This window comes from Pinus tabuliformis, chromosome 1_2, assembly GCF_031772625.1.
Source record: "Pinus tabuliformis cultivar Carrire ecotype Pingquan chromosome 1_2, CPIR1, whole genome shotgun sequence".
Taxonomy (NCBI): domain Eukaryota; kingdom Viridiplantae; phylum Streptophyta; class Pinopsida; order Pinales; family Pinaceae; genus Pinus; species Pinus tabuliformis.
This window is the reverse complement of record NC_142298.1, coordinates 977,328,101-977,353,183: the sequence shown is the minus strand read 5'-3', so window position 1 is coordinate 977,353,183 and position 25,083 is coordinate 977,328,101. Positions and strand designations below refer to the sequence as shown.

Genomic DNA, 25,083 nt, shown 5'->3' with positions numbered 1-25,083 from the left:
TTCGAACTCTGAACTCCTGTGAAGAAACTATAGTTATATATACAGAGGAGAGAACCATAAACATTAACTAAAAGGCAATGCGAGCTTTGTGTGTTGTTTGTAGTCGATAGCAAAGTCAACCAAACCAAGCACATTCAAACAAAACTCCTTATTGAGTTATGAAAAATAAAGATCCCCCCTTCTCCTCACAGAAGCTCCTTGCACAGGCGAGTCGACTGCACTACATCCCTCTCCATCAAGCATTTTGTAGCCCCTCTCAAAGCCTTCTGCCAAGCCTTCTCTGCGGTTGCAGAGGTCAGAGCATATGTGTCGATTTGGGTAGTCGGTATCCTAGAGATCTTGAGGTTCCCCACAGATTTCAAATGTGAGCCAAACCGTGGTTTACGTAGAGACCCATTCTAAGGAGTCTTCCATGTAACAATGGAGTCAAATTCTCTTGAAGCATTGGCATTATTACTAATGTTCTTCAATGGGAAATTCTTTGTACCTTTCTCCTCAGTCCCACACTGCTGCTTGGAATTTCTCTCCTTTGGACTGTGAGGGGAAGGGGATGGATTTTCGCTCTGACTATACAAAAAATCATAGACAGAAACGTTTGATAATTTGATGAGGAGCTTGTCTGAGGCAACCTTGATCACATGCTACACTTTGGGGCTCTCCATTACCATCGCCAACAGCTTTGTCAAATTCTTCTCAGTGGAGTGGAATTTCGTTCTAGTGATCAACAAAAATCTCAATCTAAGACTTTCGTCTTGCTTGAGAACTTCATGATTAATGGAAAAAAAATCCCACTGTAAGAATCGTCAATGAAGTGAGCTTGGATCATTTCCAATGAGGTGCAACGGCTTCACTGATACTTGTAGCCAGTATGCCTGGTATATCAAAATTCCATTGATAAAGATAGATGCCCCTGTGAGCCCGTTGGATATTTGCAGTGTCCCTTGTTTTTATTTTACTGTGCATAGAACTTTTGTTTGCAAAAGTTTGCAACAGTTGTCATTTCGTAACAAGAGAGTCCCACAATCCACACACCTACCAAAATTAGAAGACAAATCAACACTACAATGAACAATATCTATATTGATGGTGTTATGGCCTAAATCTACCTCAGGTTGAGAAAGGCAGGTCTAGGGTAACATCAAACCACGCTTAACCTGGTAGCTAGCCCTACCAGGTCGAGAGAGGGCTCTCTCCTTGTCAATCTCAGGAAAATATGGCAAATAAAGCTTGAGATGACTGATATAAAGACTAATTTTAGGCTAGGTATATACTCAGAGGAGTTTGATTGAGTTTTATGATGTTTTGCCGGATCAGATGTGAAGGCAGTTTTGGGTCCGAGAATGAACTCAGTTTTGCGGAGGATTCTGTGGGGCGAGGTACGCAAGTGCTTTAGTACTTTGAAATAAGTGAAATAGGGAATCTTAACACTGGTGAGGAGTTGGATAGGGCATGGAAGTGTCATGAGTCATCTTCAAACAGTGGAAAACATGTAAAGCTAAACAAACCCTAAGGTAGAGCACTGCAACATCAATGATTTCCACCCTTATACTTGATTCATTTAGTTAAGCTGGAAAGAGAGAGATAATGGCACACATAAACACATGATAACTTGAATCACAGAAAGAAAAACAATACTAAATCACCTTGTCACAAGAATCCCACAAAATGCTGCAAACCCTAGTCTATTTCTTTGCCAAACTACAGAGATGATGTACAATAGTGCTCAAAGCATTCACAAAAATCCAACCTTTACAAATGACTGAAAAAAACACATGATATAGACCTCCAAACCACCTATGCTATCCATCAGGGGTCGAATCCATGAGAAGAGGGGTGGTTCCAACCATATCTAATCTACGAACACAAAAATAGGCAGTAGAACAGCTTGCCTCTAAAACTTAGGAAACTGATTCATTCAACTCAAAACCACCTACAACTGATGTATCTACCTTATCAAGTCAAATTTTTATCATTTTTACATCATAGTATATCAATTTACATCATGTCACATCATGAATTTGACCATAAGAGAGAAAAAGTCAAACTACAAGAAAACTAGGGGAAAAACAGAGTTTTGAGCAAAATTGGCACTTTTTCATCCTGTGCGTAGCGCTTTTTCCAAGCTGATTTTGGAAGGCTTTTCGAGGTCCAAATCAGGTGCAGGATAGCTCGTTGGAAAGCCTTGTGAGTCTACTTTCTGGAACAACTTGAATTTTTTGATTTGGAGTCAATTTTCCCCTCCAAAATTGCAATCTCCCAAAATTTCTCCTGTGTGGCCAAAAAGTGGCACAGAGGGCATTTTTTAGGTGTTTTTTGCCCTTTCGGAGTTCCAAAACTTGTCAAAATTTCCTAGTAATTTCTGAGCATGCATAATTTTTCATAAGGAATCCAAAAATGTCAAGTTTTCCTCAAATGGATGTCTCCATCAAAAGTGAGCGCGAGGTGGCGCTATGCACTTGCTGGAAAAACCTGGTTTTTCCATGAAAAATTCAAAATTGCCAAAAAGTTTACCAAATTTCTTGAAATTTGTCATGAGTGATCTATATCAAGTGCTATGATGGGCCAATGAAGCTTCAGCCAAGATCTTGAGCTTATTTTTCTCTTTCTTTCTCCTCAAAGTCTTCCTTAACTTGGCTTTTAGGCTCCTTATCCTTGTTTTACAAATTTTGTTTCATGCCAAATAGTGATAAGCCATGTGGCGCAACATCTTTTTCTCCTTGTTGGCCTTCTCAAGCAGCTTTTCCAAGTGAGTATTTTCCCTCTCTAGCCATGATTCCTGGTCAGCATTAATTTCTTACTCAAGTAGTGTAAATTTGGCTTTCCTTCTTTTGGATGTTTGCTTGTTTTCCCTTATGGTTTGTAGCTCCATTTGTTTATCCTCCAATTGCTTGTTTTGTTGCTCAAGGTATTTAATGATCCACTTAGCCCTCTCAAGGTTGAGGGATAAGGCATGGATGTCAGCTTCTTGTTCTCTAATGACCTCCTTGAGCCTTGATTTTTGGGAGATCAAATCAGTATCCTCCTCCTGAATCAAAACAAAATCTCTCTCCTGACCTTCAGAAGGCCCTTCATCATGCAATGGTTGCTTCCCTTTATCCTGTACCTATACTACTGAAAAAGAAGGCAAAGCCCCTTTCACCCCAGGTGAAGATAGCATTTTCCTGTGGTCTGGTGAAGGAAACGATACCCCTTCCACCCCAGGTGGAGATAATACTCGTTTGGCAGGTGCAAATAATTTCCTTGTGCCCTTTTCATAAGTGACAAACACTGGCACACCTGTAGTTTGAGTCTCATGAACCTCTTGTTGATTTGAAAGCCCTCCTTCTTCTTGAAACATTGATGGGGTCACTTGAGGGCTTTTGACAACCTCATGTGAAATGAACGTATCCCATGAAACATTCAACAAGCTTAACTGATGCAACATAACAATTTTGATAAATGAAAAATGATAAAATGTTATTGAATTGTTGATGAAGTGGTTTCCTTTGTACCAATGTATCCATCTTCTCAATATTTCTACATATGAAATAGGGGAGGTTCATCATCCTCACTCTAGTGAAATGCATCAATCATCTAACATGGTAAGTATACAAGCGAGAAAACCTCCCTTCACAGGTGAAGTATTTGATAATGAGCTTCATGGAGCATAAGTGTCCTGTAGGTATCTGAAAGGAAAGACCCTACTGATTTGCTTTTGATCGCTAGCTTTGACATAAGGCTCATAATGCTCTTTGCCCACAAGCTGTCCTTTGTTCCACTGTTCACCCACATTTGGAATACCTGTTGTTGTAGCTATAGTTTCAAGTGTCAAAGTGAAGGAAACACCTGCTAAGTTCACCTGACCATTGTGAAGATGAAGGACAAATAGCCTAGCAAGTTCATGGTGGTATTTCACCCTCTCCACCATCTCACAAAACTGGTAGCAAGACTGATGTTTAAAGCATGTTACTGCAAGAGGGCAAGCTAGTAACTCTGTGAGTGTGGTGGGCTCCTCCCGAATGTGTTTTCTTCCATTATGTGGTTTTCTTAGTGCATAAATCTCTTGGGAGGAATCACTCACAGTTTCCTCATCCCTTTCATAAGTTGAATCTGTTTCCATACTTGCAAATGTAGAGTGTAGAATGATGATTATGAAGAGATTTTCTCAAGAATAGGTGACTACTGTTTTCTTCTTTGGGATTTGGTGGGTTGACTGATAATATAAATGCAAAGGAGGGTTTTGATGCTGGATGTAGGGTTTTTAGGGAATGATAGGGTTTTGGAAATGAAGATTAGGGTTTGGGGAATAGTGGGAATTAGGTGTAAGGCTTAGGGTTTGGGGATAGGGGGTATGATGAGTGTCAATGGGAGAGGAAAAGGGGAAGAAAATTAGGGAAATTTAGTATAGAGGGATGGGATATGGGAAAATTATGCAAGGGAGTAAAAACATCAAGAATAACAAAAACTACAAAACTCTAGACAATTTTGCCAAGGCAACTTTGAAGCAACTTAGGGTTTAATTTTTCACCATCCAAAATACCATTAAGGATGACAAAATCTCTTGTTATGGCAAATGGGAGGGTCTACTTACTTGAAGGAATGGTATTTGCAAATTTGGAGGCTTAGAAAAATCGATGGAATGAGTTTTGAGCTTAGTTGACAGGTGCACTGCGCCAACGCCCAGGTGTGTAGCACCTAGCAGGTGCGTCGAGCCCGTTGAAAATCCTTTGCAAATCCTACGCCTGGTGCGTAGCACCTGGTAGGTGCGCCACGCCGGTGAAAACACTTGAAATTTGCTGCAACTTTGTCCTTTCTCTCCTCAAACACGATTTTTGCTCTTTTTTCTTTCCTTTGCACAAAGTGATGTCTTCTAACACAAATGATCCGTTTATATACAATTGACTTTAATTTTTCGTTTAGAAAAACCCACTTTTCTAAAGTTTCCTTCACTTTGCTTTTTAAAACTATGTTTTTTCAGTTTGACTCTTTTTTGTCATTTGATGGACCCATGCTTTGGATTTTCTTGTTTCTTTTGCAGAAGCTTGAGTGCTGGAGTTTGGCACGATGACCCAGGGCTGCAGATGATGTTTTATTACATATGAAAACATTAAAATTACATGAAATTTGTACATTAAATGGAAAAAAAACCCTGTTTTCACCTCAAAACTCTATTTTGAGGTAAAAACCCTTTATGAAGAAAATCATCAGTAAAATTTGTGATTTAGTAAACTTATTAAACATCCTCATGTGACTGTTAGCCTCTTATTGAGTTTTTGAAGACCATGGTGGTAAACCCTAAACCTAATGAGACTTGAAAACCCTAAATGGCTTCTGCAAATGAAATGAAATAAAAATGACAGAAGATGACTTGTGCATGTGAAAATAGGCCAGCAGATGAAAATCATGAGGGAAATTGACAAAGAACCACTACCATCAGATTATCCATGACCTAATGGAGTGCAGCGGATCGGATGAGACACCTAATATGCGTGCAAAAAGAAAAATTTTGATCACTAATGGAGGGATGAAGATACCGACACTAACAGATGGATAGCATTATGGTCTATTATATGCGAAATTCACCCATAGGTTGTTTCTATCCTTAAGACCATTGAACACATAAAGCGCACATCCGTCCAACAAAGACTCAATTAGTTATTAAATACACCAGTGTCTTAATAAACTAGTGACGCGTTGTGAAACATCTTGTGGTCTCCTCCTCTTGATTTGGCACCTTATGTGAGGGTTGGCTTGACTTTGATTAAAAACCTGGAGTTTTCCAGGTGCACAAGCATCACCATAGACTCCCTCACAGACTAAGATTCTCGTGGATCCACTCTTCTAATGCACACTCCATCGGCCCTTTGCACTCATATTTTCTTTAAATAAACAAAGATTACAAAATTTAAATGAAAGAGCCCATTTTTGGCATAAAGTCCCAAAGCGTAATTATTTACCAAAATTGGCAATTTTGCAATTTTCTTTGCAAGTTGTGAGTTACTGGAAATGTGAAGAGGAAATACATAAGAAGATCCATTGAGAGAAGGATTGCCTATGGTACATGACAAGTGCCATTAAACTCTGCAAATTAATCTTGTGCTGGAGTTTTCCTTTAAAATCTTGACATTTTAGTTGTGCCTGACTGAGCTACAACAATGCCCATATTCATGACAACCATAGCATTGAACTTTCAACATGTTCTTCTTCTTTTTCTGAGGACCAAGCTTCTCAAACTTCCCTTTTCTTCTAGTCATGGCAACAAATGCTTGAGCTTGCTCACTTGATCAATTTTTGCCTTCATCCTTGTTTCTTCAATTTTGCACAACGACCATAGTTCATTGAATGGAGTAGCTTCCTTCTTTCCATAGATGCTTGATGTGAAGTTGCCCCATTCCTATGGTAGTGCATTGAGCACTATGGTAGTCATTTCCTTGTCAAACATTATTTCTCCCAACTCTTGGAGTTGGTTTCTTATTTCTAACACCCTCGTAAAGTATGAGACTATTCCTTCTTCTTTTGATATCTTCATCTTGAAGAGCTTGAGCTTCTTCTTTCGGCAATTCAACAATTAAACCCTTAACATGACCAACGACTTCATTTTCCATGAGGATTAAATCTATCTTCTTCTTCCAAGCAAGAAAGTTTGACAACCCAACCAATTTGTTGTTCTCCTTGCAATATGAAGTGATTTTGACATATTCAAATATAGATATAAAAATATTTACTTGTCAAGTGAAGATAGTCCTAAAGATGAGATCTTCAACTTGATGTCTTCTTGATTTTGGTGATGATGTAGTTAATAGAAGATGTCTTCTTGGTGAAGATGTGTTTCTTTAAAAATTGATCCTTGGCTCAAAGGGAGACCACATTGATTCCTTGATGATGATGACAACGCTTTTCCCTGCTTTTCTTCCATCAAGACAATGCTAGTTAAACTTGTTTCACGACCTCAAATTTCGGTCCTTCTCTACAATAACCCTAGTTCACACATGCAACTAGAAGATGGACAAATTTTGCCTCCTTTCTACTTCGCTTGACTTGACTTCTTTTTCTTGTTATTTCAGCTTGCAAAGGAGACCTTTCTTGGTAAAAAACTTGATCCTTGATGGTGGTTGTAATTTGATGTGTGTTGTTGCAAAAGGATGTCTTAATGCTTAACCTAGGAAAAATAGACCCAAAAGTGCTTCGATCTTCCTTTTGATAATGATTGTAGAATGTGTGAGTTTCCCAAGAATGCTTAAAGTGTGGAACGCTTCTTTGATTGAGCTAGGGTTTTGAGGTCTTCTTTGGTGCTCTTAATTATTCCCTTTCAATATGATCATAGGGTTAGTCCTTGATGATTGATGCTCTTGATGTTTCGAAGATGATCTCTTTATACTTCGGCCCTAGAGTATCCTTCTTCGTGTTGCCCTTCCTTGATGTAGTCACCTTAGCTTTGATTCCATGTTGAGAAATCTAGGGGGACAACAAGTGTAGGTGATTTCTCTTTGATAATTGCTTGTGATGTATTTTTACTTTACTTGATTAACAACTTCTTTTATCCTTATTATTAGTGTTCTCTATCATCAAACAGCGACCAAATCATAAAGAACAAGGAGACAATAGGACACGATATAGGCAATCAGCCAGGGCCAAAACCTCTCCAATTGAGAGGAAAACCCACGAGAATCCTTCTTTTCTTATGAACTTCAATTGATGAATTCCAAGACCTATCACCCTTGACCAAGACCTTCCAAGACCAAGTAATCCTTCCTTCTTGATGAGCTTTCCTTACACGGCGTCCAACAACAAACTTTGACCTTCTAGCAACTTCGACCCCAACAACAATTTCTGCAACTTCGACCTAGCAGCGTCAACAACTTTGACTAGCAAATTCACAGCTTCGACCTTGATGCAGTTTCAGTAGCTTCGACCTAACAACATCACAGCGTTGATCTAGAGGCTGTTTCACAGCTTTGTCCTTGCAGCTTCACAGCTTCGATCTAGAGGCAACTTCACAGCTTCGTCCTTGCATCTTCATAGCTTTGACCTTGCAGCTTCACAGCTTCGATCTAGAGGCAGCCCAAAAACTTTAGAAACCCTAATGAAAGAGAAAGAGAGAGAGAAAGGCCCAAAAACTTCGATCTTGATCTTCTTCTTCTTCTTTGTCCTTTTCCAGCTTCTATATTGAGGAGATCAAACTTGCTTGAGTAAGTGTGCAAATGAGGTCGAATTCCTTCTTATTTATAGGCTTGTGAGGGGTTTGAATTGCTATCTTGAGGCTAACTTGTCTCTTCATGTAAGCCAAGTTGATCTTTGTGCCATGACGAAGTCTTGGAGGGTCTTTTGACTTTATTTTGACTCAATAAATTTTTCTTTACAATATGTAACATGCCCAAATGGATCTTCAATACATGACAATGACTCAATTAACTTTATGACAAACCTAAAATGACTCAATGGGTGCTTGACCTAAAAATAAATTTCCCTTGAACATGAAACCCATGCTTTAAGAATACAAATAATAAATTTATTTTTCTCTTTTCATTAAATACATAAAATCATGATTACATATGTCATTATGAAGACCAAACCTAGTTACATATTTCAACGCTTGAGTAGATTAAAAGGTTAGGATTTAAACAAAACTTCTAAACCATACCTAGAAATTACATATTGAATTTTGTATGTTATTCTTCATTGTCACATATTTGATTATATTTATAAATTTTATTTTTTAATATTCAAGGTGTGCTACAGGAAGGCCAACGACCAACTATTTTCCCCAACAATATGTTACAAGAACTTGTCTCTATCCTCCAAGCTTTACAAATTTTGCACAATTTGGACATTGTGGGTGTGCCTTTGATTTGTTAGAATTCTTGCAAACTTAGCACCTAGCACTTAATTCCTTGCAGAATAATGATCTATTGATTAAATGCACAACTAGGTTCATTAACACACAAATTAAGTGGAAGCACAATTAGGTTCTTAACCACAAAAAATAACACAACAAATTCTACCCAATCAAAGTTCTTCATTAAAATTATTCAGAACTTACTTGGGATCCCTTCCTGGTAAAATGGCCCAACTGAGGAACTAAATACAACAATTGGATCTGATCCAACTAATCAAACCCTCCTTGGTTGATCTGGATCTCCTTGTTTCCCCCTTCCTCGAACCCAACACACTCATTGAGACACCTCTAGTAATATTTTGTTGTTGTATGGTGTCTTCTCCTACTCCCTAACATTGCTTTTATAACTTTACATTGAGTTAAATCCCTAACCCTAATCTCCAAATTGGTTGACAGTCAAGATTAGATCAAGCCCTGAGATTACTATTCACTAAAGTACTTCACTTTAATTTTCTTAAGTTTACTTTAGCTCAATAAGCCAACATAATAATTATATGTTTTTCCTAAGTCTTAGGCTAAGTTACAAAAATAGCTTGTTCACACTAGAGCAAGTGTCTAAGGAGACTTTTGGCAACTTCTGCACGTCTAGACACTTAGGCATGTGCATAAGTACTTCCCTGAGCTACAAACATCAACATGATTCCCATGTTGTACCTTCTAAAGGTTGGCATGTACATGTGACATCATTCAATGTAGCCATGTCACCTGCTAGCTAGGTCTAGATCTTATATTCACCCATGTCTTATGCCTTTGTTTTGTTGTCTTATGATGTTGTGTGCATTGCGCAATGTCGAGGTAGTCTTCCCTCCATCTCCTCTAGTGCTCTACATGCCTTAGCCTTTGTCACTTACTTGCCTTCTTTGGTGCAGGATGTGGGATGTAGAGTGAGGAGCTTGGCTCTCCTCTCTCCTCCGTAGGCTTGCCTCCACATGATCTTCCTATGCAGATTCAAGATATAGAGCTAAGCTCCCCTCCAACTCTTCTTCTCTCCTCCACATTGCAATGGTCCACATGCCTTACTATCTTCTATGGGGTATGGAGTGTGGATGCGTGGATGTAAGATGCAAAGTGTGGAGCTTCATTCCCTCCACATTAAAACAACCTCCGCATGGTTTCTCTAGCCAATCATCAGACCTCCTAAGGTTTTTCAAGCTTGTCTCACCCCCTCTTCACAAGGCTTCCAATGAAGGTTTTAAGCATGACTTCAAGGATTCTTTAGCACACAGGTTTTAACTATCAATTCATAGGTTCTTGGACAAACAACGTCAATCAGAAAAATAAACACTTTGAATCTTCATGGATCATTTCAAAACAAATACCAACTTATAACAAGTTCATTTCAAAAATTAGAGAGTTGAAACTAATTAAAATGGTAAAATCTGGGTGATATTAATTTAAAACTTTCTTTGGCTATTAGCTATCATACCTACAGAAAAACAGTTAAGTTAAATACCATTTGTCGGGCCATTCACTTCTTCCACGTAAGATTTCTTATCACACGAGTTTTATTAAAAGTTTATGCTGTATGATTCGCTTCTTCCACCAGGTATGTGATATTTAGACCTATCTTGTGGATTTCCAACCACTTACAAATTATCAAATCTGGATCCATATACATAACTAGAACTGAATATGGAACATAATACTTGTTTGGTTTTCATAGCTTACAGGAAACTTATGGTTGATACAGTTCTTTCATACAGGAAGAATGTGCCATTTATACATTAGTATCTTCTAGTGTTGCCTTTGCAATATCAGAAATATGAGGATAGCACGCCTTCTCGTCAAGCTGCTTCTGGGCCCAAATTAACATTTTTAATAAGCTAGGAAGCTTTGGATCTGCAAATATTGTACAGTGCATAAAAGTTTAGAACAAATATGAAAAAATTCCATAGGCAGTACAAACTCATGTCAATCTCTCTGCATATGCCATATATGATTAACAGCAGTATCAGCTACTGTCATAATGATTTTACTGAAATACATCTATCAATTCCCCAAAACTTCTTATTAATAATTTAACCCCCTTCAACAGAACTGAACACATGAGTTAAAGAAATAGCCACAATAGAAATCTTAATGCATGCTAATTTCTCAAGAAGATTGTGAAATGCCAAAGGAAAAGGTGCATAGAAGACCTTTTTCATGACTCTGACTTGTAAGAATTGCTGCATTCACTTCACTTGCAGTCTTTAAACGCTGAGAAATGTCAAGCAATTCCCCCAGAGGACAACTGGACACATCTTCAAAGGCTAGCAAGGCAACAGTACGCTCCAGCTCCTCTAAGAACGTATGCTGTAAAATACCAAATAAAATGTTGATTATATTTGCAACCAATACGCTTGTTAGGCCACAGCTCTTTGAACTCTAATACCACTTATGATGCTCAAAGCAAGAAACTGGATAGTGCTAAATAAACCATATCACTCAAACAAAACAAATATTGACAGAGAACAAGAATCCACTAAGTTTTAAGTAATGCTGAAAGATGGACAAACAAAATAGAAGGCACTAATGATATCACATGTTTATTCCATAGGGTCTGCTTTATGTTCATTTCATCACTTGATCACTAAGCAACTGCCATAGGGGCAAGAACACCCTTATCTACCGCTGATCAGTACCATATACTAACCCTTCCAAGCATTATGATTTCATTGAATTGAGTGAATTTAAAAACCTTATAGCATCCAAAGGTGCAAACCTATAATAGACTCACAGAAACCGCTGCAATATTACTGCTGTATATTCCCCACACACATGCATTGACACAAACAAGAAACCTCAAGCTGAACCACCCAATTCTTTCATGTGGAACAGATTGATATTAACTAAGAACAGAAAGATGAAAATCACAGAGAATCATAGACCAGCAAGAACTCAAGCATCCTTAACTGAACTGATTCTTGGAGATAGACCCATCGAAACATTCCTCACCGGTAATTGCAGCATATGGTTCTTTACTAAACCATAATAAAAGCAAGAACCTCAATTTTTGCAATCACAATTTCACTTCCCCTAATGCAGTCTACTACTGATAGTGCTTCACCTTCTTCAAATTCACAGCCCCCTCCATTTCCCTTTCCTTTTGGTTATACTGATATTTCTTCTGGTAACCAGCCTAGTTCTCAACCCAACTTAGGGTTCAAATTCAGCAAAAATCCTCATGAGCATGCAGAGAAAGATATGGACAACTTTCAGTTCTATTGATACTATCCTTTCGATGTAGCTAGACAGCCATAACTAGCAGGTAGGCATGACCAGCAATTGCTATATGTGGCTCTGGTTTCAAAGCCCATTTTTCTGAGGCTATTAAGTTAGATTCTTGACAGCTGTCAGAAAAACCATGAGTATGTAGGTAATAAATGCAAGCTAGAAAGTACAAGAGAGGGAAAGTTATACTTGAATTGTATTTAAAATGGTGGATGTCAGCATATAAAGGAGAGATAATCTCCCGTTCCAAAATTCCATACGACCACTATTAATTAGGCATGACTTAATAAATTAATGAAATGTGACTTAAGTCACACTATTACTAACCTAAATTACAACAATCTTTATTATATGACCATTATGATAGGCTAACTCAAACAAACTCCCTTAGTGGTCATTAGAAAACAAACATTTGTCTCAGAATGCAAATTTATTGCGGGGTATATATTAGATTCTTTGCACAACTAGATCCATGTGTGAATCGTTGCACCAGGCACAAAGGGGGTGGCAGCCTTCTCTGCTTGAGGGGGTCATTCGGGGGGCAGTTCTGTGCATTCATTTTTGGCTATTTTTTGCACATGGTTTTTGCTTTTAGAAGTCTTGTTGGCGCAAGGTGGTTCAGCGCATCGTTTTATAATGTCAGTTAAGGAACTATGATTGTATTCTAATCCATGGTTAATGGATTGGGGCTTTATGGATGCCATTGTCTCTTTTTTGCTTTTATTAAGAATTGGTTTGCAACGATTAACTGTACAGGGTTAAAAATAACATTCGGTATTGCCGCAGTTTGCCTTCAAGGGGACATCTTTGTGGCAAAGGGTTTTGGCTCGAGCCTATGGAAAACTTTATTACAAATGCGAGATCTGCAGAATCAATTCTTGTGGTGAAAGGAAATGGTGAGCAATTCAAAGATAGAGATCGAAAAATTCAATAGGTGGAGTTTTGAGTTGTGGAAGCTCAAAATGGAAGATCTTTTGATGGACAAATATTAGTGGATCATTGTGGATCCAGGTATTGCAACGATAGAGATGTCAAGAAAAGATTGATCCAAGTTGGATTGGAAGGAAAAAAATACAATATAGTTGTGTCCCTCAAATTCGGTATTATTGAATGTTTCAGGAGAAGCTACAACAAAGGCATTGTGGAACAAGTTAGGGGCTTTGTATTAGTCTAAGTCCCTAGTGAACAAATTGTTCCTATGAAGAAAGTTGCATCATCTAAGGATGAAGGATGGAGACTTGGTAACATAGCATTTCAACACCTTCAAATATGTGGTAAGTTAGCTATTATCTATTGATATTAAGATTTCAGATGAAAATAAGTGTAAGTTTGATGTGTCCTCTACCAAACTCATGGGATAGTCTAATTGTTGCCACAAGTAGTAATGCAACTATTTTAAGTTTTAATGAAATAGTCGCATCCTTGTTATCAAAAGAGATGAGACATAAAAACATGGAAGTTGGAATGCAAATGCCATATTTGTGATTCTGTAGTAGGATGCTCCCAAGAGAGAAATGAAAATAAGTCCTTGAGTTCACATTGAGATCTCATTATCTCATTGTCTTGTGCTCAAAAGATGTGTTTTCTTCCTTAGCCTAGCTTTCCATAGATTTGAATTATTGGCTAATTCCACAACACTAATCTCCCAAGTGACTAATGATTGAGATTAGATCTCGACATCACTTGAGATAAACAGTTGAGATTCATTTAATTCACTAATGGAAATAGCATTTGCATTTCATTAGATTAATTCACTTTATCTTAGAGATGTCAATTACTTTAATAATGAAAGTAATTGCTAAGGTTAAAGGGTAATTAGGCAACTTCCACATGTCTAGACACTTAGACTTGTGCAGAAGTACTTGTTACCTACCGTTTTGTGGGTGATATCCCTAAGATAAACCAAACAAAAAAATAAATAAATAAATAAAAATCTCCATGATGGTCCTCAGTCGGCAGCCCCTTGCAGCTACCATCTAGCTCATTGTTCCATTTTTTCGCCATCTGAGTCAGCGATGTGGTCCCTCACCCATTTGTCATGATTGTATGTTTGAAGGTGGCCTCCCAAACCTAAAGGTATGCCTTGTCATTTGGTGATTGAGTAGTTTAGTTTACTTATTGTTGTCGCACAGAATGTCTAGGCATAGCGACAACGGCTCAGATCGGGGGTTGTCACCCTGATCCCCAATCTCTTTGTTTGAGTTGTCTCCCAATAGCAACTAAAGGGGGTAGTCCGTATGAAAATGGAATGAGGGAAGATCAATTGGGAACCAACCAATCTGGAAGACACAGCGAAGCAACCAATACTTGCTTAGATTGCGCAAGATTTTGAAGGATTCAGTTTGATTTGAGGAAAATGATACCAGTGCCTTGTGGAGTCAACTATCTTGCAAAGGAAATAAAGGCCAAGTAATGGATGGGACACTGCTACTAAATGATTCGACTATCTTATATGCAAATGCAAAACTTAAAACTGTGTGAAATGCAGGGACGTGGTTAATTTTAATTAAATCCATGTTTTAAGTTTGATCCCTCAATGTTTCTATCGACCAAGCTTATGCTTAGAAGCAAAATTTTAATGTGCCAGTACTAGCTTAGTATGAAAATGCGAAGTGAAATGATGTGATGGTGAAATGAGGACCTAAAATATGAGTTATTCTAAGGTATGTCGTGAGTGTTTATTAGCTTAAGGCTCAGAAAAATGATCTTAATGTGAAAACAAATACTTATACCAGCAATGTAAAATATGAAGTCTGCACAAATAATTACTGAAAACACAATAGGAAACCAATGTAAAATGTTGGAAATAAACCACTTTATATTCATAAATCCATTTGTATGAGGTACTCAATCAGAAATCATTAGATGCATAAGAAAAACTAAATTAGTCCTACTTGAATGAGCATGTAACAACAAATACACTTCGGGAATTAAATTAAGTGTTTAAACTCATATCATAACAATTAGATGCAAAATCTGAAATATCAGTTCTAACAATTTGCTCTTAAAACAAATGACAATGCCAGCAATTTATTTTAAATCAGTGATCCTATAGCCATTCAAGATTCAGATTTTTTCTGTGTAACAACAGAAATTTCACATGACAAATTGATAACTAACAATTCAGCAAAAATTTGGGTTTAACTATTTCCAATCTAGTGATGCATTTGATCTCAAAACTCAGAAATAAATTACTGAAAAAGTAGTGAAATAATATTCAGAAATTTGTCAATTAGCATGCAAAAGTTTCTGAAAATAATTATATTTCCAAAATGTACTGGAGTAAAAGATGCAAACTAAATTTGTTGTCAAACTTTAGCTAACTAAAACTCTATGCCAGTATTAGTCTTTCTCTCAATCAGATCAATGAAATGGGGTAAGGGTTTAGAGGATGTGCACCAATCAGCCCTTAGGGGCTTGAAGAAACTTGGACATAAGCTACCCAAATCACCGAAGATCTTCAGATCCATATGCCAACTCAGACAAACAAACAAACAAAAATTAAGAAACATTTTTTGCTAAAATTTTGTTAAAATTTTTTTAAGAAATGTTTGTCAAAAATCTTTGGAAATTTCAGGGAGAAATTTAGTGAAAAATTTTGGGAAAGAGGGTGAAGGAAGAGAGGTTGCAAGGATTAGGGCCCAGAAGGAAAGCCATTAAGGCCGAGAGCTGGAGGTGGCCAGCGTAGGGAAGGAGGCCGAGAGGGCGCTTATCGCCGAGGTCTTCAGGGTGAGTGCCGAGAAGGTAGGGGACCGAGGGTTGAGGGAGGAAAGAAGGCTAGGGCCAAGGGGATAAGGGAGATAAGGGAGGTCGTAAGGGAGATGGCCAAGGGGAAGTGAGGGAGAAGAGGCAGCGAGAAGGGAGGATGTCGTGAGGGAGAGGGAGAAAGGAGGAGCAGGGGAGTTGAGGGTAGGAGTTGGAGGGATAAGGGAGGTCGTGAGCTAGGCCGAGAGGATAGAGGGGAAGGAAAGGAGCTTGGAGAAATAAGGAGGTGAGGGCCGAGAGGAAAGAAAAGGGACCGAGAGCTGGAGATGGCTAGCACAGGGCCTCTAGGCCCTAAAAAAATTGCCCACGAGTTTCCTTTCTGAAATTTTTTTTGACCTGCAAATAAAATGGAGATCAGATCTTGCCCTCCAGGGCCTAGATCTGTCTCCAAAATCCACAAAAATCGTCAACAATCTTCAAATTTGTTCCTGCACAAACAAGATATAGAAAACCCCAAAACATGTATATAAAAAAATATGAAATCCCCAAAAGCCCAATGAATTAAAAAAATTGAAATTTACAAATCTACAATAACATTTTCCAGATCTAGCAGATCTGAGGAGTATGAGTCCAACTCTGCTCCCAGATCTGCAGATCAAAGCCCTCTATTAGCTATATCTAAAAAAATTTGCACGAATTTATAAATAAACTAGAAATTTTAAAGAAGCACAAGCCCAAAAAACCCTGCAAATAAAATATTTTGTAAGATGACTTCAGAAATTAAAATGGTAGGCTCTTTAGATTCTGTAACCTAAGAGTCAGTTGGTCCAACTAAGGACTTCCCCAAATGCCCAAATCATGAATAATAACTTCTACACACTTAAATTTGGTTGTTAGATTAATAGAGATTCAAAATAATCATAAATCATCAAGAAATAGAGATACCTACTAGTTCTATTAAATCAAAATGATATTTTAAAAACCCAGAAATTTGTGCAAGATAATTGTGCACAGATCAATCATCAAAGGCTATTATCCAGCAAATACAAATAAAAGCAGCAGAGTATTAAGAGCAATATTACCACATAAATCTGAAAGAGGAACACCATCGTCTGAAACCCCAAAGTCTTTGCGTTTTATTAACCAAAAAAAAGTTACAAGAGCTTTTCAGAGCAAGTACACGATTCAATGATCGAATCCAAATAATGGAGAGAGACCTCTAATTTATAGATAAATTCTCCAACAGCTAGATGGCTTGATCCCCGTCAAAGTAATCTCGACCGTTGATGAAGATCAAATGATCTTTTAATCATCACCGTCAAAATTAAGTTACTTTTTGGAGGAAAATCGAATTTCACTTTTAATTTCTTTTTAATTAACTCAAAAATGATTATTTTGAGTTAATTACCTCAAAAAATTGACTTTGACTTAACTACTAAGGCCCAAGGGTCCAAAATATCTTGAAATTTTCAATATTCCCTTGGTCGAGGACCTCCAAAAATTAAAAACTTTAAAACCCACGAATTTTAAATGTTGGAGAATTTAATTTTTCCTAGGACCTAAATTAATTAAATTTATGGCTTAGCATTTTAAATTTATTTTAGCCAGAAAATTTAATTAATTGACTCATGAGGGGATTAATAATTTTTCCAACCCTCTAATACTTTAGCATTATAGCTAAAATATTATTTACATGAAATATTACATTCTAACCCATGAAGGGGGAACACCCATTCGTTATTGACCCTCTATAAGTTACCCATTTCTGCGACTCAAAATATGACTTTATAGACTAAGTGACTTGTAATAAAATAATCATTCCCAAATCACTTTCACAGAGGCTCGATAAATAACACTAGTACTCATCTAAGATCCTGACGACAAAATCCACCCTAGCTTTGAGGGGAGGGTGGAAAGAAAAACTTTGTCAATCATCTGTGCTTAAAAACACACATGAACCTGTGAGACGAAAAACCTCCTAAAATAGAAATCATCATCAGAAAAATAAATTTACCTAGGTTGTTACATACATTTGTCTTACTAAGATTATTTACATTACAAAATGCAGAATGGGTTTACAAAACTCCAATGTACATATCGCTGATAATGATGAATCTGTGGATCATCTAAGTGCTCGGACATGATGGAAATCCTTGCACGAAAAAATGTACGGCTATGGGGTAGTTGACATGGAGTGGTCAACACTTATCATGGAACCTCTTGGGCATGGATTAATGGGGGGTCTAGCGGAAAGATTGGACTAGGTCTATGCTCTTGTCCCCTAGGTCTCTTTTGGATGTTAACCTTGGACCCTAGTCTCGTGGGGGGTCTCTTTTACTGAACTTTGGGGCTTTAGGGATGGTACTATGGGAGACCTCAATTTTAGTTGCATGGTCCCACTCCCCGACCCACATATATCACCCCCCTTCTGCTCATTATAATCCCATTCATCACTCCTCACACCTGGGTCCACATTCCTCCACTGGGTCCACAAAGGATCAGCCACCCCCTCCCCTTTGCCCACACCTTGGGTCGGGCCTGGAACGATGCCTAAAGGTTGATGCAAAATAAAATAAAAGAAAAAGCATAGTTGGCCACATTTAACAGGAAATTGTACCACAAAATGCAAAAGATGATCGAGACAAACACATTTAGAAAGTGGGAAAAAGCCAATACATGAACTCTACCCCCTTCCATGGTCATCACCCTGGTTCCTATAGGCCCTAGATGAGCCTCCTCTATCATTTAGGAACCCATGATTCTCCCAACCCCTGGTGGGCGATGAACTGCCCCACCTTAAAGGGGGTATCCACTGCTATACTTTACACATCATGCTCCCATTCCTTTGAGCCCCGAGCAGTTAACCAAAGAAAAATCATAAGACGCAAAAGGCATATGAAGAAGGGTGGAAAAATCAAGGTCGAGGTAATTCATGTACCACAATTGCTCCCTCCTACACATCATTTACCCAAGTATGGGCTTCCCTTTCATTAGCTGCCCTTACACCATGGCATGTGACCCAGTTTTTCCCCTTCATCCCCTACTTTGTTCCATCACTTTATCGCATGCCACCACCATTTGAAGGATGTACCATGGGCATACCACCCCCTTTGAGCTTGGAGACATTTGCACATGCCAAAGCCCATTATGAAAGTGCATGCCATTATGAAGTGCCCACCTGTTTTCCATGGTTTGTAAACTCTTTTACTTGATTTCTTTAATGATTTGGTGTATTAGAGGGAAAGGGGACACATTGGATCTTATGCAGCATTACATCTGATCTCTATTTTGGGTTTGGTCTCCCTATACGGGGTCTTAACCCTCCAGAGGGCTACATTGGCACATGTACGGTGTGTGTAGAGAGCCATGGGCCTCCACAATAGTAGACGGCATTCCATGGATCCCCAAAGATGTTCAGAGATTGCTAGAGTTTCATCTATTGGACGAGGAAGATGCACCTAGTTCACCATGCCCAATCGGCCCCACAATTGTATCATGCACTTGGCAAATGACCCAAGACCTGTATGATGATGTGGCATCACTTATACCATCATCTGAGTCATTTTGTGGTGCTCCCAAGTGGGTATGGTGTTAAATTTCCACGACCTTGGGTCTCGGTTAATGTTTTAAAATCACTAATGCTACCAAACCAAGAATCTCAACCATAAACTACTTTGCACAGCGGAAATATAAAGCAATAAATCAATACGCACAATGATACACAATCTTAAACAAAATTGTACAATAATGTACAATCACCAATCTTCATTATATTAATCCAAATCTGACAAATAAAACAGTCTATGGTTACAAGATATAATGACAAAGTTCGTTGCAACACTTCTATGTCGTATCTTGTCCTGTCGGTCCATTGCACCTGTACTGCTCACTAGTAGTGCCTTAGTCCATCAAGGCCACTACACATCGAGACTCCAAGAAGGTTGCCTCCTATCACTGTTGCAAGTCACGTCTGCTACAATGAACATGGGCTCATCAACTGCTCTCTGGATTGGCATAATTCCCGAGCTCCAATATGCCATGCTAGCAACAACTTTAGTCCATCAAAGTGTTGCACTTCGACACCATCCTTCACCCAACCTTCAACTGCTCTTCGTCCTTCAAGATAGCTCGTCTAGGGCTACTTTGGGTAGCTAACGCGTTGCCCTCCAACAAGCTCTATGATACCTAATATTGTCACTCTCGGATATGCACCTAGGAAGATATTACACCACCTTAGAATGTCTTCCAATTGGCTCCAACAGGCTACACTATTCTTTGATCCAAACTAGTCACTTCTTGACCCAATACACCTCTAAACTCTGCTCCAAATCTGCTTGCATACTGTTGTTCTGCTGTCTCAGGTTAGGGCAAGTGCATGCTGCAACAGCCCTTCAAAATTCACCCTAACAGCCTCCCTTTTGTTGTGGCCTAGGCAAGGTGAGATGGCCTCCTTGTGGGTTGTTGTTCTGGGCAAATGGCAGCCCTTAACACCCGCTGGCCTGTTTTGGAGAGGCTAGGCCTGTGGCCTACCTCAGTTTCTGCGGCACCGTAACAGCCCTCCAAAATAGTCACTTCTCACGTCTTTTCTACCGCCAAACAGATCCGCAAACACCCCTAGCAATCTCGGCCTTTCTGCCTTGTAAGAACACCCAAGAACAGCGCCAAAATTCACACCCAAGCAGCCCTAAAACTTCCACGTTGTACCTAAAGCCACCTGAAATCTTCCACGTTGCTCCTAGGGAATCTCCACGAGTCCTTTTCTTCTCTTGCTTCACCGAAAATTTCAGAGGATACTTAGAGAAGTATTGCGCACAAATGGATGCCTTAAATGACCCAACTCGTCCTCAATATATAGGCTTTATTGCCTCCAACGAGTTCACATGAAGAGACATGTCTACTTGGAATTTTCTTCAAGTCGGCCTACATGAAAATCCAATATTTATTATGTGAACTTTAAAAATTCATCTCTCTAATGACGACTCATATTCAGATGATTTTCGATGCGTTGGAATCATCTTTCCGAGCACTATCATCATCATCCATCACATGCCGTGAATCCATCATGGTTTTGCCCCAAAACACGATGGCTGCCAAAACCCCATATTTGGGTTCCAAGCCCACAAGTTGCCCTTCTGACGCTTTATCCTCCAAACCCTGAACCCTAGGGCTTGGAGTACCTTCCAAGCTACACAAATCAACATGCCACCACAATTTGAAGGATGTACCATGGACATACCACCCCCTTTGAGCTTGGAGACATTTGCACATGCCAAAGCCCACTGTGGAAGGGCATGCCATTATGAAGTGCCCACCTATTTTTCATAGTTTGTAAACTCTTTTACTTGATTTCTTTAATGACTTGGTGTACTAGAGGGCAAGGGGACACATTGGATCTTATGCAGGATTACATATGGTTTCTATTTTGGTTTTGGTTTCCCTGTATGGGGTCCAACCCTCTAGAGGGCTACATTGGCACATGTCGGGTGTGTGTAGAGAGCCATGGGCTTCCACAACAATAGACAGCATTCCATGGATCCCCAGAGATATTCAGAGATTGCTTGAGTTTCATCTATTGGACGAGGAAGATGCACCTAGTTCACCATGCCCAATCGGCCCCACAGTTGTATAATGCACTTGGAAAATGACCCAAGCCCTGTATTATGATGTGGCATCACTTATACCATCATTCGAGTCATTTGGTGGTGCTCCCAAGTGGGTATGGGGGCACAAGGATATCCTCATGGGTCTCCAAGTGGATCGGAAATGTGGATAGACCATCTGTAAGGGCTAGGATGATGACAGAAGTCGTTCCTCTGCAGCAGGAGACATCCTCTGGACCCTAGAACATCTGCCAAGTGTATGGTGCATGTCTGGAGCCACCTGCGTAGGCTGAACCAGGTGCATCATCCTCATCCAAAAGGTGGAACACGAGAAATCAACAAATGGTTCTAGGGATCCATGAAGTACTCTTTGCTATGGTGGAGGCTCGTGGCTTTCAATGCTCACCCTACAAATTCCAATGTGGCCCTCTGGAGAACGAGGACCCCGTATAGGGAGACCAAGTACCAAATGGAGACCCACCTACAATCATGCATGAGATCCATGCGTCCCCTTACCCTCCAATACAACAAATAATTAGAGTAATCAAGTAAAAGAGCTTACAAATCATGAGATCAATGGGGCACTTCATGTTGGCATGCCCTTCCATAATGGGCTTTGGCATGTACAAGTGTCTCCAAGATCAATAGGGGGTTAACCAAGGACCCTGTTAGGTGGTTTCAACCTCTAAAGGGGGTGACATGCCCATGGTACATCCCTCAAACTGTAGGTGGCAGATGATATAATAATGGAGCGAAGTGGGGATCAGGGGAAACATCCAAACCACATGTCATGATACAAGGGTAGTTGTAATAGGGGAAGCCCACACCTGGGTATATGAATGTAGGAGGGAGCAAATCGTGGTACATGAGTTACCCAAGCCCTTGTTTTGCCACCCTTCTTCATATGTCTTTTGCCTTTGATTGATTTTTCTTCATAACTGCTCGGGGCTCTAAGGGATGAGAGCATGATGTGTAATATACATTAGTGGATACCCCTTTCTATGTGTAAGTTTAGATAATGGTATGTTCTATGCTTAAGAGCAATTTTACTTCAATCTTCTTATTAGTCCAATATCAATATCCAGATTAGCAATCACATCAACATGATAGTAAAATGCAGATAGAACATAATCAATAACAAAAGAAGACAAGCCAAGATAAGAGGACACAAGATATGGCACCAGCCAGGGACAAACCCCATTGTGGGGAAACCATTTGATCAGTTTTTCTTATTATTCTTCAAAACTTCAACAGAGAGTACAATATGCAATATTCACTTGCCCAATCACAGTGAAATCTGCCCCAACAAACAGCAGCTACAAAAAGTCAATGGTGGTTAACAGGGCAAAATTTATCCTCTAAAATAGCTCGGTCAAACTTGGTCAACTCAGCCCAAAAACAATTTGAAAATACCTAGTCAAATCTGGTCAATGAAAGTCAACACTACAGTCAAACTGTAATGAATAAAATATATAAATAATATAAATATAATGTAAAAGATAATAATCATAAATAATAGTTAGTTAAGCTAGTAATTAGGTTGAAGAGGCACGTCTAATAGGACATGACTCTTCATGAAGAGACACTTGCTTGGTATATAAGCAAGCCTCTCGTTCTCATTTGTAATTCATCATCATTCTCATTCTTATTCATTTTTAATATATAATATTTATATCCTAAATGGATATCTTGACATTCCAAGTTTTCTAGAGTAATTAATTCTTAGAAGGAACTTTGTTCGCTTCATTTGGTATCAGAGCAGTTTGGTCCTCTAGGTTGCTTAACCGGTGCACAGAGCTCATTCTCCAATCCAAGTCTTTGGCTATTGACTCTTCGTCAAATTTATTGTTGTTGCAGTTCAAGCTTTTCGCTAAATATTTTGGAGTTTCTCCTTTCTCCATTTTTCTAGGCCTTTGGCCAAAAAAAAATATAAGTAAATAAATTAAAAAGAAGAAGAAAAAAAAGTAAAAGCAAAAACAAAACGGATACAAAATCTCATACCAAGTATATTTAAAACTTTTTAGTGGAGAAGCCCGTGGTTTTAAAAACAACCCATGGTAATTGCCCATGGTATTTTAAAAAGTTAAAAAAAAAAAAAAAAGGAATACGTTTTACTTTTTACATGGAGAACATTTTAACAATGGAGAATCTTGACTTCGGGTCAAGATTCTCCATTGACCCGAAGTCAGCCTCCAATAATTGAGAGTGTGTTATACTACTCTTAACTGACCCGAAGTCAATTTCCATTGATCCCAGATCAATACCAAACATCCTAGCATAGGGAGTACAATAGTACACAATGCGTCCATCGGTAGTACTATGGTCCCTATCCTCATTTCCCTACTCATTGGCCAGATGAGAGGTACTTTCCATGAGTCCCAAACTGCATGGGTAGGATGTGTCGGCAGGAGAAGGTGAACCACTCATCCTACTCATATGCCATAGGAGAAGGTGAACCACTCATCCTATGCATATCTCAACATGGGGTATCACAGGGGAAGGTGAACCACTCACCCTGTACATCGCATACCACTAGGGGAAGGTGAAACACTCACCCTGTGCATCACGTACCACTAGGGGAAGGTGAGCCACTCACCCTATGGTCGCTCATTACTCCAAGAAGTACCCCAAGCCCCCCAGAGCTCAACATCCATCTCATATGGGACCCTCATAAGAGGGTCTCTCCATGACTCCAAGTCGTTCACAGAAGGTTAAGAATTTGACCTTCCCCAAAGGCTTCATAAGAATATCAGCAACTTGATCATCAGTCTCAATATGACGAAACCTTATTGCTCCCTGTTGTACCGTGTCTCAGATAAAGTGGTCCCTGATATCAATATGCTTGGAGCGGTCATGAAACACGGAATTCTCAGAAAGAAGAATCCCACTTTGGTTGCCGCAATAGATCATGGTGGTATCCAGCACATGTCCAAACAGCTCACTAAAGAGCTTCCTCAACCAAACAGCGTCGCAGGAGGCCATACTAGCAGCAATGTACAGCGGTGTTCAAGGCAACCGACTTCTGCTTCCTGTTCATATATGATATCGAAGCAGAACCTAAAGAGAAGCAACATCCAGATGTGCTTTTGCGATCCAACACACTGCCAGCCCAGTCTGCATCAAAGTAACCATGGAGCCTCACATTCTCGGCAGTGTATCTCAGTCCATAAGTGATTGTGCCCCAAAGATATCTCAAGAGATTCTTTACAGCGATCCAAAGTATGTGATGAGGCTCGACCATAAACCGACTCAATGTATTCACTGCAAAACATATGTCCAAACGAGAGTTTACCAATAACATCAGGGCCCCCACGCATTGACAATACTTGGATGGATTTCCCAAATCGGGCCCGACAGCACTTCCGCATAACTTCTTGAAGTTAAGTTCCATCGAAGTGGTCACGGACTTGTAGTCCACCATCCCAAATCTTTCAAGTAGCTTCATGATGTATTTTCCTTGAGAAACGAAAATATCACCTGGATTTTGCTAAGCCTCCAACCTTAGGAAGTAATGCATCAGTCCTTGGTCCTCCATCTCGAATTCAGAAGCCAATTCCCTCTTACATTGATGAATAAGAGGGTCTGCACCAGCTAGAAAGAGATCGCCCACATAAAGTTCCAAGATAAGAGGTCTATCATTCTTAACCTTAAAATAAAGGTTCAAATCATCTTCACTTTTCATAAATCCCA

At 39.2% G+C, this 25,083-nt stretch overlaps 1 protein-coding gene across 3 annotated transcripts in view; it reads right to left on the bottom strand.

Moving 5' to 3' along the window:
• Positions 1–10,315: 10,315 nt before the first annotated feature.
• The window catches only part of LOC149209267 (LisH and RanBPM domains containing protein), a 147,489-nt gene continuing 132,721 nt past the window's right edge, over positions 10,316–25,083 (bottom strand). For all 3 annotated transcript variants that reach the window (XM_089396342.1, XM_089396341.1, XM_089396343.1), the window contains 2 exons: positions 11,014–11,170; positions 10,316–10,714 (listed from right to left, as the gene is read on the bottom strand). In XM_089396342.1, the coding sequence (XP_089252468.1) occupies positions 10,593–10,714; positions 11,014–11,170 (279 nt within the window). In that variant the 3' untranslated portion in view covers positions 10,316–10,592. The remainder of the gene's footprint in view (positions 10,715–11,013; positions 11,171–25,083) is intronic.